General features: G+C 37.6%; 1 protein-coding gene across 3 annotated transcripts in view; it reads left to right on the top strand.

Annotated features, from left to right (window-relative positions):
• ROCK2 (Rho associated coiled-coil containing protein kinase 2) overlaps positions 1-14,216 on the top strand; it is a 111,607-nt gene that overhangs the window by 49,366 nt on the left and 48,025 nt on the right. For all 3 annotated transcript variants that reach the window (XM_036027665.1, XM_036027663.1, XM_036027664.1), the window contains exons 2-3: positions 140-221; positions 1,058-1,158. In XM_036027665.1, the coding sequence (XP_035883558.1) occupies positions 140-221; positions 1,058-1,158 (183 nt within the window). The remainder of the gene's footprint in view (positions 1-139; positions 222-1,057; positions 1,159-14,216) is intronic.

Raw genomic sequence — 14,216 nt, 5'->3', positions numbered from 1 at the left:
CTGGATGTGGGGCCACTGGGCAGTTTCCTAGCAGAGTGGATGGACATTCAGTGAGAACAATATATGATAAAATGTAAAGACTTTTTAAGTGCTTGGAAATTATAACAACTTATTCCTCTTTTTATTTTTTATTAAATAGGATGGCTTAAATTCCTTGGTCCTTGATTTGGATTTTCCTGCTTTAAGGAAAAACAAGAATATAGACAATTTCTTAAATAGATGTAAGTATGTTAAAACTTCATATTTGATCCCATAATTATACTATGATGAGAGATTTGATTAATATTATTGAAGTTCATAAACTTACTAACTTATTTAACTTAAGTAATTTTTAGCTTACCACTTGATATTCTTCATTTTCAAAGAAAAACAGCAGAACCAATTGTAGTATAATAAAGTAGATAAAGTTCCAGGTTTTGTATAAATTATTAAGACTACTAGTTTCTGGACAGATGATTTATGGCAATTCCAAGAGAAGTTTTAAATTAATATTAACAATTCTAAGATTTACCTTTACATTATCTGGAAGACTTAATTATGTTTGTATAAATGTAGATATTTCAGTGTAGTTAATGAGACATAATGTAGTAACAATTATTGCCATATATGTGGTGACTCTTACTATTTGCTGGTATAGTTACCATATCCACAACGTGTGATTACAAAAGAAACAAGCTGCCAAAATCCATTAGTAAGTTAGCTCTGCAAGTACTTGTAGGGCAGCTTTCTTCCATGATTTAGAGTGCACTCAGGATTGCTGAGTCATCACTGTTGCAGCTGTCATGCAACCTGCCAAGCAGCAGAGTCAGAAACAGAATAGCTTAACTGCTACTCTTCGGTAATCAGCGGTGTTTGCTTATATGTGTTAATAAACCATAGCATTTTCGTTCTTTGACATGAAGTTAATGTGTAGCTTAGATTTTTAAGTGGCAACCTTTAAAAACTGATAGATTTTGCCCACTTTCTTGAAATAAGAATGTGTTAACAAATGTGATTATTTTAAAATATTGTGTATAATTATGATTGAATTATAAATGTGGCAATCTTTTTATTGTAGATGAGAAAATTGTGAAAAAAATCAGAGGTCTGCAGATGAAGGCAGAAGACTACGATGTTGTAAAAGTTATTGGAAGAGGTGCTTTTGGTGAGGTCCAGTTGGTAAGAACATATTTGTGTTGTTGTTGTTGTTTTGACCACATAGTTTTGTAAGACATTTTCAGTAACCCTGGGATACATGTAGTTTCTCTGCCCAGTATTGCCAGAACTAGCTTTCTGAGTTTGGTCAAGTCGTTCCATCTCTGAGAGCCTCAGGGTGGTTTTCTGTGAAAGGAGGAGATTATGCTGTAAATGCCAGGTCTCTTACTAGCTGTGAAACAGTGTGATTTAGAGGAAGGCCAGCTTGGCTTCACACGTGATCTGCCTGGCTAATATTTTATCAGAACTACTGTATTTTCCTTAGCATGTTCAGATTAATGTAACACCTCTGCTTAATTAACTGATAAATTTAGATGTATGAGAAACCCAACAAAGATACCTTAATAACTGAAAGTAAATATGAAATTTATCTTTACAGGTCATAATGGAACCAGCTAAAAATATTATGAATGTTTGCAATAAATATTTCATTTATAGTATAAATGAGAAACTATTATAATTCTGTTTCCATCACCTGAGTATGAAACTACTGTGTGTGACCTTACAGTTGAATTACGGAGTCAAATTCCATTTTCCACTCAACAGTGTTTTACTCTTCTTGACTGAGCACCAAGGAAAGCGGTGATTATTATATACCACTAGCCCAGGTTTCTCTAGGAACAAGTAGGAACAAGTCATGGCAGGCTAACATTTGTCTTTTTCCTCCCTTTCATTGCTTCCTTTGATAAGTTTATTGAACTTGAGGATCAGGGTAGTGCAATAGGCGTCATATGTATCCACAATAGATTTGAAAAAGTCTGATATACATGAGGGTGATAATGTAGAAATGTCAATGAATAAGCATATGGGTAGGCAGCTAAATTATATTAAATTATAACTAATTTAATAGCTGTAATTCTAATGAGGCTGATGAAGGCATGAATGGTACCTTGGACAGAGATTCTCAGGGCTCGGTTCTCGGGTTCTTTCTTTTACTAAACATTTTATTAATAAATTTTATGGAAAAAAAATAAATTTTATGGAGGCAGTGGTGGAATGTTGAATAATTTTGCAAATGAGTTAAAACTGAAGTATGAGGATAATTTTAGATGATGAGCCCAAATTCAGAAATCATCAATTGGGAAGATCATTGGCCAGATAGAAGTGAAATTTAAACAGAACAATGACCTATACTTGGATGTGAAGAACTCAAGGAATAGATTGCTTAATAGTTATTATGGATTAAAGAGTGGTTTTCCTTGAATGTTATCAAGGCAAGAGTTACTGGTAATGTGGTAAATAAAATTTGGACTGCCTTGGTATACTAAGTTGCTCTTATAAGAACACCAGTCGGATTGGACTAGGGCCCGCCCTACCAGCCTCGTTGTAATTTACCTATTTAAAGGCCCCATCTCCACCTGCAGTCGCATTCTGAGGTACTCGTGGTTTGCACTTCAAAATGCGACTTTGGGGGTGGTGGGGAAAGCACAACACACAGTTCAGCCAGCGACAGTGTGCATGTATGTTGGGACGAGCTTCAGTGACATCACCTTTTTGATCACAATATGCATACTCCATGTTATGTTTACTAACTTCTCTTGGATATAACCCGCTTTGCTTTGAAAAAGAAAGTTACAAATTGTAGCCTTGCAAGTGTTTTCTTAAGGTCAATACAGAGTTTTCATCTCTGTTAATATAATATACATTGTTCTTCCAATAGTCCTCTCCTCAGTTGATTAACAGATGTCTGTTGAATGTCAGAAGCCATTATATGCACTGGCAGCACACTGTATAGGCACTCACATAAGGCTGCCGCATTCATGGGGCTCTTATTGTACGCTGGCCAGTACTGCAGTTTCAAAATGCAGCTGCAGTCTGATTTCTAAGAATAGGGTTATAAATTAACCCTTTTAAAACATAATGCATATATATTAGGAATTACTTATGTGTGATTCTTTACTGGGGGGTATAAAAACAAGTTTTCATAGTTAACAGTGCAAGTATTTTTAGCATGATAATTTTTGAAGTTATATCTTATTATTTTGGCATCTGGGGACCTTATCTTTTGTTGGTTTTGTGATATTGTCTACTCCACATGTTCTTAAGAAAAGTGTTAAGTGACATTAAATAGTTTCCTGGTGGTTGTCTTACTTAAAACTATACAGTGAGCATGCGAATGCATTCCCACTCTCAGGGCTCTAAAGTGTTTAGGGTGAGGTGGAGTGCACTGATAATTGGAAACATTTGGGGACTATTGGAAAAGTAGTGTCAAATTATTTTCAGTGGAAAGTTATATTTTATCCTAATTATTTGTATTCTAGGAAAGTTGAAACCTTTCCCTTCCCCACTGAGTTATAAAAATTGCATCAGTTCTAATTCCCCCTTGAAATTAATTTTTTTTATTTATATGATGAATGTGTTCATTGTAGAATAATGAGAAAATAAGCCAACATTATAGTTTTTAAAATCACCTTTGGTTCCACTACTGAGAGAGAACTACTTTTATTACTTTGATATGTAACTTCCCAACTTTTCTGTTTCTAAAATTATGTGTAATATATGTGTTTTTTATATATGTTATGTAAGTGGTTTTGTAACTTGCATTTTTATATATATATATATATATATATATATATATATATATATATATAAATAAATAGTAGTATACACTTTTTTATACTAGTTGCAACATGCCAGGCAGGCTTCTAAGCAATTTAGTAACCAGTCTTCACAACAGTTCTTCTAGATAGATATTTTACTATTATGCCCATTTTATAGATGGACAAATTTGGGTAGATAGGATAAATAACCTGCCAAAATTCACATAGCTACAAAGTAATTGAACTGAGATTTGAACCTAGGCAGACGACTTCAGGGTCCATTTTCTTTGCTGTGTGGTCAAAACCATTTTTCTATACCAACAAATACAGGTTTCATATGTAGTTTTATTTCACTTTTCGTCTTACTCAGGCTCTTACCAGTATTCAGTTGTTCTTTATTCTTGAAACACTACTTTTCCTATGTTCCTGGCTCTTTCTTTGCAGATCTCTTAGTGGTTCATTCTTCACCTGACTTCTAAATATTATAAAGTAAGTCCTCACTTAACATCATCAGTAGGTTCTTAGAAGCTGTGACCTTAAGGGAAATGGCATACTTTAATGCAGCCATTTTACCATAGGCTAGTTGATATAAACAAGAGTTAAGTTCTGTATTTGTGGCCACAAAAACATTACCAAACTTCTAAGTAAAGACCCAAAACCCTTCTAATATTAAACATTGAGATAGATGTGAGTTATACATACATTTAAGAAGATTAATCAAAACAAGTAAAATAATTTATCTTTCAACCTACTTATTTCAGTTCAGAGTTGAGGGCAGCCAGAGCCTATCCCAGTAGCTCAGGGCGCAAAGGTGGGAACCAGCCCTGGGCAGGACTTCATTCCACTGCGGGGTGCACTCACATACACACATGCCGTCACTTGACACACCGGTTAACCAAATGTGCACATCTTTCGGATTGGGAGGGAGCCAGAGTCCCCAGAGAAAACGTATGGAGACGTGGGAGACCGTGCAGACTCCACAGACAGTAGCCCTGGCAGGGGATGGATTTGCCCCCTCATCCACGCTGTGGCACGCCGCTGTGGAACAGCACAACGGTAATCAAGGGCCTGATGTAATTCCCAGAGGCTTGACCCTTGTTTCTCTGATCTGCATTCTCTCCCAAGGTGAGCCTATGCATACCTGTGATGTCAAGGCTCAAATTTATAGCTACTGTTCAGAACTGTCTACTTTGCTCTTCAACTCATATATATGATGGCTTATTTGACATCTCATTAACATGTGTCGTAACTACCTAAACCATGTGAAATTGGAATGCTAGATTCCCTCTAACTTCACTAATTTTCTACAAATCTGTTCCTCCTCTAATTTTCCCATCTTGATAGATGATTCCAATGTCAACCCAGGTGTTCAAATAAAAAATTAGGAGTCATGCCCTGACTGGTATGGCCCAGCTGGTTGGGTATTGTCCCCCACAGCAAAAGGTCGCTGGCTTGAATTCCAGTCCGGGCATATGCCTGGGTTGTGGACCCAGTCCCCAGTTGGCACATGAGAGGAAGGCAACCAATTGATATTTCTCTCACACATCAGTGTTTCTCTCCCTTTCTTTCTCCCCGCCCTCTCTTTTTTAAAAATTAGGAATCATTTTATTGATTTCTCTTTTTCTCATTTCTTATATTTAATTTTTCAGTAAGTCCCGCTTCTAATATTTCTTCAGTCTCTCTGCTTTTTTGGTTTTCATTGCCATGACCTTTATCCAAGATGTCCTTTCATCCCTAGTCAGGTATGAGCGTATACATTGTGCTCTGCTTTGTTTTCCACTTCGGCTAACATCGTGCTATTGATTTTAGATTAGGGAGTGCTGATAGAGAAAATAATCAAGACTATGCTTATTAAGTTATCTGTAGATTCATGCTATCCAGGCTCAGCTGGACCCAGTGCTGTTCAGCTGTCTTTTCTCCATACTACTTGTCCTTGTATTTTCATGTACCACTCCTACCTCCAGTCCCTGTGTAATAGAATCAGCTATGGGGCTTTTTTAACATACATGTTTTTGTTTTCATTATGTTTTCTTTATTTCTTCTCCTCTCTATATTGAGATATACAAAGAATGAGAAGAGATCTAATCTGCTTAATACAAACTGCTGCCAAATTGATCCTTCTAAAATATATTCATTGTATCTCCTTGCATTCCTGGTTCCCTTGTCTACTAAATAAAGTCTTCATCCTGGCCTTTCAAGCAGTCTTAAGAAGTCAGCAATTCTCTCTTTTTACCCATATTTTCCATTAGATACTATTCATTCTGGGCAGGCTACTAATTTCAGAGTATACTCTGTTTACCTCTTTCTTCTGTCACGTTGTTTCACTTTCTGTTTTCAGTGCTCATTTTAAAAAATAAGAAAAATTTCCTGCTTCCCTTTACTCTCCTTCCTGACCTTTATTTGAGTGTGATCTCTCCTCTGCATCTTCTAATTACACAGCTGACCCTCAGACAATATGCATTGGAACTGCATAGGTCCACTTGGATTTTTCTTGCCTTTTTACATTCTGTACAACACAGAGCCTGAATCATAGAAAGTTTTCATTGAAGTGAATTGACTGTGATCCTTCCTGATTCCTGGGTTCAGGTGCTTCCTGAGGATCCAGTGTGCTGAGGCGTTGTAGGCCCTCAGTGACAGAACTCAAGACAGATGTGAGATGAGGATCTTGTCCCCCCCCCTTACTCACTTGCTTTTAATTTAATTGGTTTAAACTATGCTTTTAAAGTGGAATCAACCAGTAGGCAAGAGTGTAAGGGAAATTATTTTCTAACACGTGTCATGTAAACTCAAAAATTTTAGTCCTTTTTTGGAATAAGACAGGCTCTTTGCTGGTTACAAGATTATTTCTGAGTTGCAAACATTACTTTGCTCCCTCCACGTTTTTGTAATTCCTGTGTTCCCCCGTTCAATCTTGGTTGCTGCAACCAGACCAGACAAAGTTCGAGGCTACCATTTTCTTGCTTCTTCAGTGGAAACCTTAGTGGCGCACGGTAACTGCTCCAGGTTTGTCAAGTAGGTGCATTGGATCTTCCTGTAAAAATAATCTATTATTTTGATATTAAAAATAAACGTGAAAGCCTCAAATGGGGTACTTTATTTACCCCCATTGGGGTACTTTATTTAGAATGGTTTTCAGAAGTTTTTGTCCAAAAATGTTTCAGGAGCACTAGGCTCATTTTAGGATTTTCCAAGCATGTCTCTAGGTACATGTAAGAATGTTTTATTCACTTAAAATTTTTTAAAAAAACAAGTACATATTAGCTGTGGAAAATACATATAAACAAATACAAGAAAATAAAAATCATCCAGAATTCCATCAGCTGAGATGAAACCACTGTTAACTCTTTTTGACTGTTTTTTGTTGTTGTTTTATTTAACATATATGTATATATAGTCAATTATATGGTGTTTTTGCAACACCTACTGAGGAATTTAACAATCTTTTCTGTAACAAATAGAAACATTAGACTAGGAGCATCATTAAGTATATTCTGTGTGCTAAGTATTTATATTCTTTATCTCATTTTATCTTTGCAACAGTTCTGTGAGATTCCTATGTAGGCAAAGGCACTGAAATTTAGAGGGGTTAATTGGCCACATAGTTCATAAATAGGTAGGACGTTTGTGCAGGTTTGTTGACATCTAAATCCCTGCTTCTAAGCAGCACTCTGTGCAGTGTGATAATGAATAGCTACTGTGCCTTACTGGTTTTATCCGTCCATGTTGAATAGAAGAGAAGGAGCTAAAAACAAAGGGGAATATACGGAGATTCTGAGGGAGATTATAATAGAACCATTCAGAAAGGGACATTGTCAGAAGGAAGATCAATGGAAACCAGCTTTCCTAAAGTAATAGTGCTTTATTGTAGTACTTTGTAGTACTAGTGCTAATGAATTTTAAAAGTGGATGTTTGGCATGAATACAACTATTGCCTCCCAATGTTGGTTCTGTGGATCAGGTCAAAGACTGTAAGCTGGTGGTTCTTGATTCTTGTGTTGTGAGCCAATTACGTATTCTGTCACAATAGATTAAATGAAACTCAGGCCTCATTAACTAAAGCATCTACCCCAAATAGTTTTTATTTATTAAACATTTTATAGATCTTATATATATAGATATGATTTTGCTGAACTTGCAGAGTTAGACAGTTCACCGTTATGCCAGTCACTAGGCATCCCCACATATTAATGCTTGTATTCTGTTCCTGAAGGAACAGACATGTACACAACTAATTATAATATTAGTTTATTATAAGTACTATGGAAACACAGAGAGTGAAATAGTTTTGCATAAAGAATCACCAAAAATAAAGTCAATAAGCATTTTCTCATGTTTAGAAAATCATCTTATGCTTGTTTGTGTAACTTTTTGTTTATTTAAATGAATGGCCTTTTCCTCCCAGACTTGTTTTTGTTTCATTAATTCATTTATAAAAGATTAAACATACAAATATTTAACTATTTTCTACCATTTGATAAGTATCTCTTTGTTTCTGTTCATAGCTATGCTTTACAACAGAATTCTTAAAATTCTTTTATGGTCTGAGTCATAAGTAATAATATTACAGTATAAATTAATTGATTGACTCATGTTATATGGGTTGCTTTTTGTAATGAAGTTAGGAAGAATTCAAAATTTAATTTGTTCTTAGAGTAAGTGAAGGTTTGAAGAGTGGCATTAATATAGAAGAGGGGATACCATAGCAACCTCTTTTTAACAACATTTTAAACATTTTTTAAGACAACATGTAACAGCAGTGCCGGAATGAGCATTTGCTTTGAGATGATTGATTATTGGACATAAAAATCAGTTAAAAATCTGGTCTATCTGCTGTGCAAGGTATTTCCAGTTTTAAGACTAGGATGATTTGTCCTTTAATCCCCTGTTCCCCACCCGTGGTTGTGTTTTTCCTTTTTCTTTTCTTTTTTTTTTTTTTTAAGATTTTATTTATTTATTTTTAGAGAGGGGGGAAGGGAACAAGAAAGAGAGGGAGAGAAATATCAGTGTGTGGTTGCCTCTCATGTGCCCCCCTACTGGGGACCTAGCCTGTAACCCAGGCATGTGCCCCGATTGGGAATTGAACTGGTGACCCTTTGGTTTGCAGCCCACACCCAATCCACTGAGGTACACCAGCCAGGGCCCCACCCATGTTTTCATATTGCTTTTTCATGGGTTTATTTTCAGCATTCTATAAGTGTCATAATACTATATAAATCAAAGGAATTGTTATTCCAGTTTAGTAAGTTAATATAGAAGATGGATGTAACCTTTGACCCTCATCATAACAGATTTGGCCCTTTGCATATAGGAGTCTTTTTGTGTAGAGTTACAGTATATCAGAATACTTCAAGTATCAAAATATTTTAAAATGAGAAGTGATATAATGTATTGATGTAATAACCTTTATTTATACTTGTAATTTGATTAGACAGTTCTCATTCTGTTTTCTTTATAGCCATACTGAAGTCTTGTTTACTTGTTATATCAAGTACTGAGAGGGGATGTTAAAATTTCCAACTGAAATTATGGATTTGTCAGTTTTTTTTCTTTAATTCTGTCAATTTTTGTTTCATGACTTTTCAGGCTTATTTATTAGATGCATACATATTTAGAATTTCTATGCCTTCCTGATGTGTTACACTCCTTTTTGTCTGAATTACCCTCTTTTTCCCTTTGCTTTGAAGTCTACTTTGTTACTAATATTGCTGTGTTCACTTTCTTATTTGTGCCATTTGCATGGTGTATCTTATCCCATCCTTTTACTTTCAACCTATTTGGTCTTCTATTTAAAATATATAAGGTTAGATTTTGCTTTTAAATCAGTTCTCATAATTTTGCCTCTGAATTGGAGTGTTTAGTCCATTTATATTTGCACTTATTTTAGACTGTTTAAAAATGTCTTTCAGGAATCCAAGATGAATTCATTTTCATTTATTAATTTTTCTCTTTATTCTTCAGATTAATTTGAGTTCAAGTTTACTGGCTCCTTCTATCTCCATTCTCTGTTTAGCCTTTCCAATGAGTTTTCCATTTTAGTATTTTTTTTTTCAGTTGTAGAATTTCCACCTGGTTCTTTTTTGTGGTTTCCATTCCTGTAGATACTTCCCTGTGTTCCCTCAAGACTATTTTTAAATTTTTTTCTTTAACATATTTTCTTTGTTAGCTAAGTCCAACATCTATTGGGGTTTTTTATTTTTTCCTTGATGATGAATCACGTTTTCCTTTTTACCTATCATAATTTTAAATTATATACTGGTCCTAATTGATATGTGATAGAAACTCTGGATTCTGTTGTTTTTTTCTTTGATGAATGTTTATTTTCATTTTAACAAGCTGTCCAGTTATTTGCTGATCACCCTTACCTTGTGCAGGCTTTGTTTTTTACTTTGGAAATGTACGTTTGTGAAAAGACCAAGTTGCTTCCCAAGTTTTTTTTGCTGGGAGGACTGACCCTCTCAACTCTGCTCCTCTTTTGCTCTTTTAGGGTTCGGCGTTATTAGGGCTTGTTAGGGAGTGCTAGAGTAGGCCTTGCTTCAGAGCATGGTTCTTTCTCCTAATCTCACCTGGATGTCCAAAAAATTGGCAAGGTTTCTCCACTCTTGTGTGACTGGAAATCAAATGTCCCTTCAATGTTGTTTAAACTGTAGTGTCTCTCTTCTGTGATCAACCCGATAGCAGTTGCTCTCCGGTAAACCCTGGGTACTTTCTCTTTGGGTATTTCATCCTTTAGCCAAGGACTCACTCACGTGGTACTTCTGGGCACCTCCCTCTGCATTGCTCTTTACTTTCCTGTTTCTCCCCAGCATAATCTTACCTGCCTTACCCATCCTGAACTCTGATCTCTGCTTCCTCAACTCGGCAGGACCACTATGCTTAGTTTAGATGATCACCTGTATGCTGGCTGAGACAGTGTTTGGATAGTTATGGTGCTGACTTGGTGAGTGTCTCTTCTCCCAGGGATTACAGTCTTGTGCTGCCTATTGACAAAGGCCTGAAAACTGTTGGTTCGTGAGTTTTGCCATTTTGTTGTGTTTTTTTTTTTACCCACACATATTTAATTTATTTAAGACCTTTAACAGGTGTTTGCAGTTCATTGACCTTTTTGAAAAAAATCAACTTGTAAACTGTTATTACATATTAAAAATGAGGCTCTTAAAAATTTTAACTTGACCAGGTATGAAACAGTTTAAAAACCTTTAAAGGTGTATTGAGAAAAATGAGGCTTTAAAAAAAGAACAACACATAGATCATTACCCAAAAGACATCTTTAGGTAAAAACAATAAAACAGATAATGCAGATTGTTCTAGTTATCTGGTCAGTGGGCAGAAAGCAAGCATTTAAGGTTTTCAGCCTCAATCTTTTGTTCATTTCTTATTCCTGGAATTTCATATTCATTTCTGCTTCTTGGATGACTAATCTGGATGCTGGTAGAATGAATGGTAAGCCTGCATTTACTCAGCCTCGGGAGCAGATGAATTCTCAGCTGGTGGATCAGCTGCTTTTGCCTCTCTGCCATGTCAGGGTTTTCTGGGCACCTGGGTCGGTAATTGAAGTTGCCACGGTACCGACAGTGAGGTGGCTGCTGACCTTGTATCTCATCTCCTTGGTTTTCCTCATCTTCTTCATTGATGTCCTCTCTAGGCGGCCTTTGGTGAGGAAGGCTCCTGCAGAATCGTGGTCTGTAGCCCCACACATATTCTGTGTTACTGGTCTACCTTGTTTTCCTGTACTCTGGTTGTCAGCACCCTCCGTCCCTTCTCCCTGCATAGGAGAGAGGACTGTGATTGGAAGACTGGGGGTTATGCCCACTGGGTCTCTGCATGCGATAAGGTGGGAACCGTCACCCACCAGAGGGTGGCACTGTGGGACCTGGCCTTTGGGAGCACTCCCTGATCCCTCTTTCTTTTCCCCACTCTCACTATTCTGACAGTTCTGCCGACAGTTGGTGGAAGACCCCTGTGACGTGGATAGTGTCCATAATGGTTCGTCTACTATGCATTTACTGTCTTGCACTGGAACTCCACCAGGGCCCGCAACATTTACTGACTGCACCTTTTCTCCACAGCCTCTCCATCTCCTACACTGATTGGGTACTTCCTGGGGTTGTTCTTCTTTATGGCAGTCTGCTGTACAAATATATCCTCTTTGGTGTGACTCCTGTTGATGAAACCATATCCCTATCTTACACTGAACCATTTAATCATTCCCCAAACCTTTGTTGCGCTGACCTTTTTGTCCCCACTGGCAAGGCCATGTGGGCCACCACTCCCTGCACTGCTACCCGTGGTGCCAGGCTTGGGCTTGGTGTTGGCAGTGCTAAGGGTGAGGGTGGCATTGGCGGAGGGCAGCTGCTGGATCTCAGCCTCACTGGTCATGGTAGCGGTGATGGTGGGCAGCTGTGGGCAGCTGCAGCTCCTCTCGGGCAGCGGTGGTGGGGCTGCTCAGGGCTCTCTGTGGTCCCCTCTCTGTTCCCACTACCAGGCAGACTCTGTCTTGTCATTTTGATGGTTGTTTACAGTGGGAGGGTGTGCTGGTACTAGTTACTTTATCCTAGCCAGAAGGGCATGATTCTGAGTGATAACATATTTATTGTTTCATGCTAAGACTTGTCTGTCTTTTCTGTGAATGACTTGTTCCTGTCCATTCAACAAACAACTTTTCTTGCATGGGTAGATGGAGGGAGAGGCACTCTCTTTACTGAACAGGTACATTATTGCCTAATTTTCTGAAATTTTATTGCATTTATAAATTTTCAGATCTGTAAAGTATGGTTCTTCCATATCTTTTCTGGGGAGGACATGAGCATTCCTTTGGTTGACCTTATTTAAATTAATTAATCAATTAATGTTTTCTTCACCCAAGGATATGTTTATTGATTTTAGAAAGAGAGGAAGGGCAGGAAGAGAGGAAGGGGGGAGGGCGGGGGAGAGAGAGAGAGAGACAGAGACAGAGACAGAGAGAGAGAGAGACAGAGACATCAATATGAAAGATTGACCTCTTGTATGCACCCCACCTGGGGATTGAACCCGCAGTCTAGGCATGTGCCTGACAGGGAATTGAACCTGCAACCTTTTGGTGTGTGGGGCGATGCTCCAACAACTGAGCCACCTGGTTAGGGCTGGTTGGTCTTATTTTAATCAATATAATAAAAGTATTGATCTCATATGTGGGCAGTACTTGATGAATGATAACTAGAAATATTACCTGTTGATTTTTTCTTATAACTGGAAATTTATAGTTTGGCCAATATAAAAGTTTTTTTTCAGACATTAATTCACTCATCAAATATTTAGTGAGTATCTATTTTAATTGCCAGTGATGTCATTGTACCTGGCACTGAGGGTATGTATACTGGAGAATGAAACAGGCACCAATAATCTTACCCTTTGTTGAGCTTACGTTCTAATATGGGAGATAGACAATAAATATAAGGTAACAACATAAAAAAATTACAAGTATGGTATGTGCTAGGAAAAAAACAAGTAAGAGTTCTAGGGTGGAGAGCAATGAATTCCTGCTTTGGATAGGGTGGTCACTCATTCGAGTTTATATTTCAGTTAAGTAGAGAAGGGCTAGTCTCTGGGGAAGAGTTGAAGTCAGGAAACTGTGATAGATTTTCTAGTACCTTCCAGGTTGCCAGTAAAGATCCTCTGGAAAGATATATTAGAGGAACTGAAAGAAGGTAAGTGTGCCTGAAGTATGAACAAGGAGAGGAAAACGACAAGGTTTAAATTGGGAAGGTGGGAGTAGGCTAGCTCATTTAGGTCTCGCTGTCATTTAGGTCTGATCTGTCAGCAGGAGCTCAGTTACCTTTTATCTTCTTTCTTCCAGTCCTCAGTACATGAACATACAATCTGTTGTACAAAGACTGGCATACTCTGAGTGAAAGGGGAGGGGCACTGAGTGAATGGAGGCTGGTTCAACAGCCCCAGTCTGGCCCTGTTCTGGGGAAAGCATCCTAATTGCGGGTAATATCTGTGTGGAAATAGCATAGGTACAGATTCTTGGATGCAGACAACCTTGAAGTCTTCATTTTACTCACTATCTATGTAGTCCTCAAGCAAGTTACTTAATTTCTTTGTGCCTCAAATTTCTCATTTGTAACAAGTGGAAATAATGCCTCATTAGGATTGTTATGAAGATTAAATAAGATGGCCCTGGCCAGTGTGGCTCAGTTGGTTAGAGCATGGTCCCGTAAACTGGCAGGTTGCAGGTCTGATTCCTAGGCAGAGCTCGTGCCCAGGGTGTGTCCTAGCGGCAGCCGGTCCGTGTTTATCCTCCACATCCATGTTTCTTTCCCCCCTCCCCCTCTCTAAAATCAATAGGCATGTCCTAGGGTGAATATTAAAAAAAGAGAAAACATTAAATAAGATAGTCCATTTATCAAAACACTCTGTGTTTGCCACATAGGAAGCATCACACAGTAAATTTATCCTTTCAACAAATTTATTGAAAGGTTATTATGTTCCAGGCATTGTCGT

Source organism: Phyllostomus discolor, chromosome 6 (assembly GCF_004126475.2).
Source record: "Phyllostomus discolor isolate MPI-MPIP mPhyDis1 chromosome 6, mPhyDis1.pri.v3, whole genome shotgun sequence".
NCBI lineage: Eukaryota > Metazoa > Chordata > Mammalia > Chiroptera > Phyllostomidae > Phyllostomus > Phyllostomus discolor.
The sequence above is the reverse complement of the archived record's forward strand: the minus strand, read 5'-3'. Positions and strand labels throughout refer to the sequence as shown.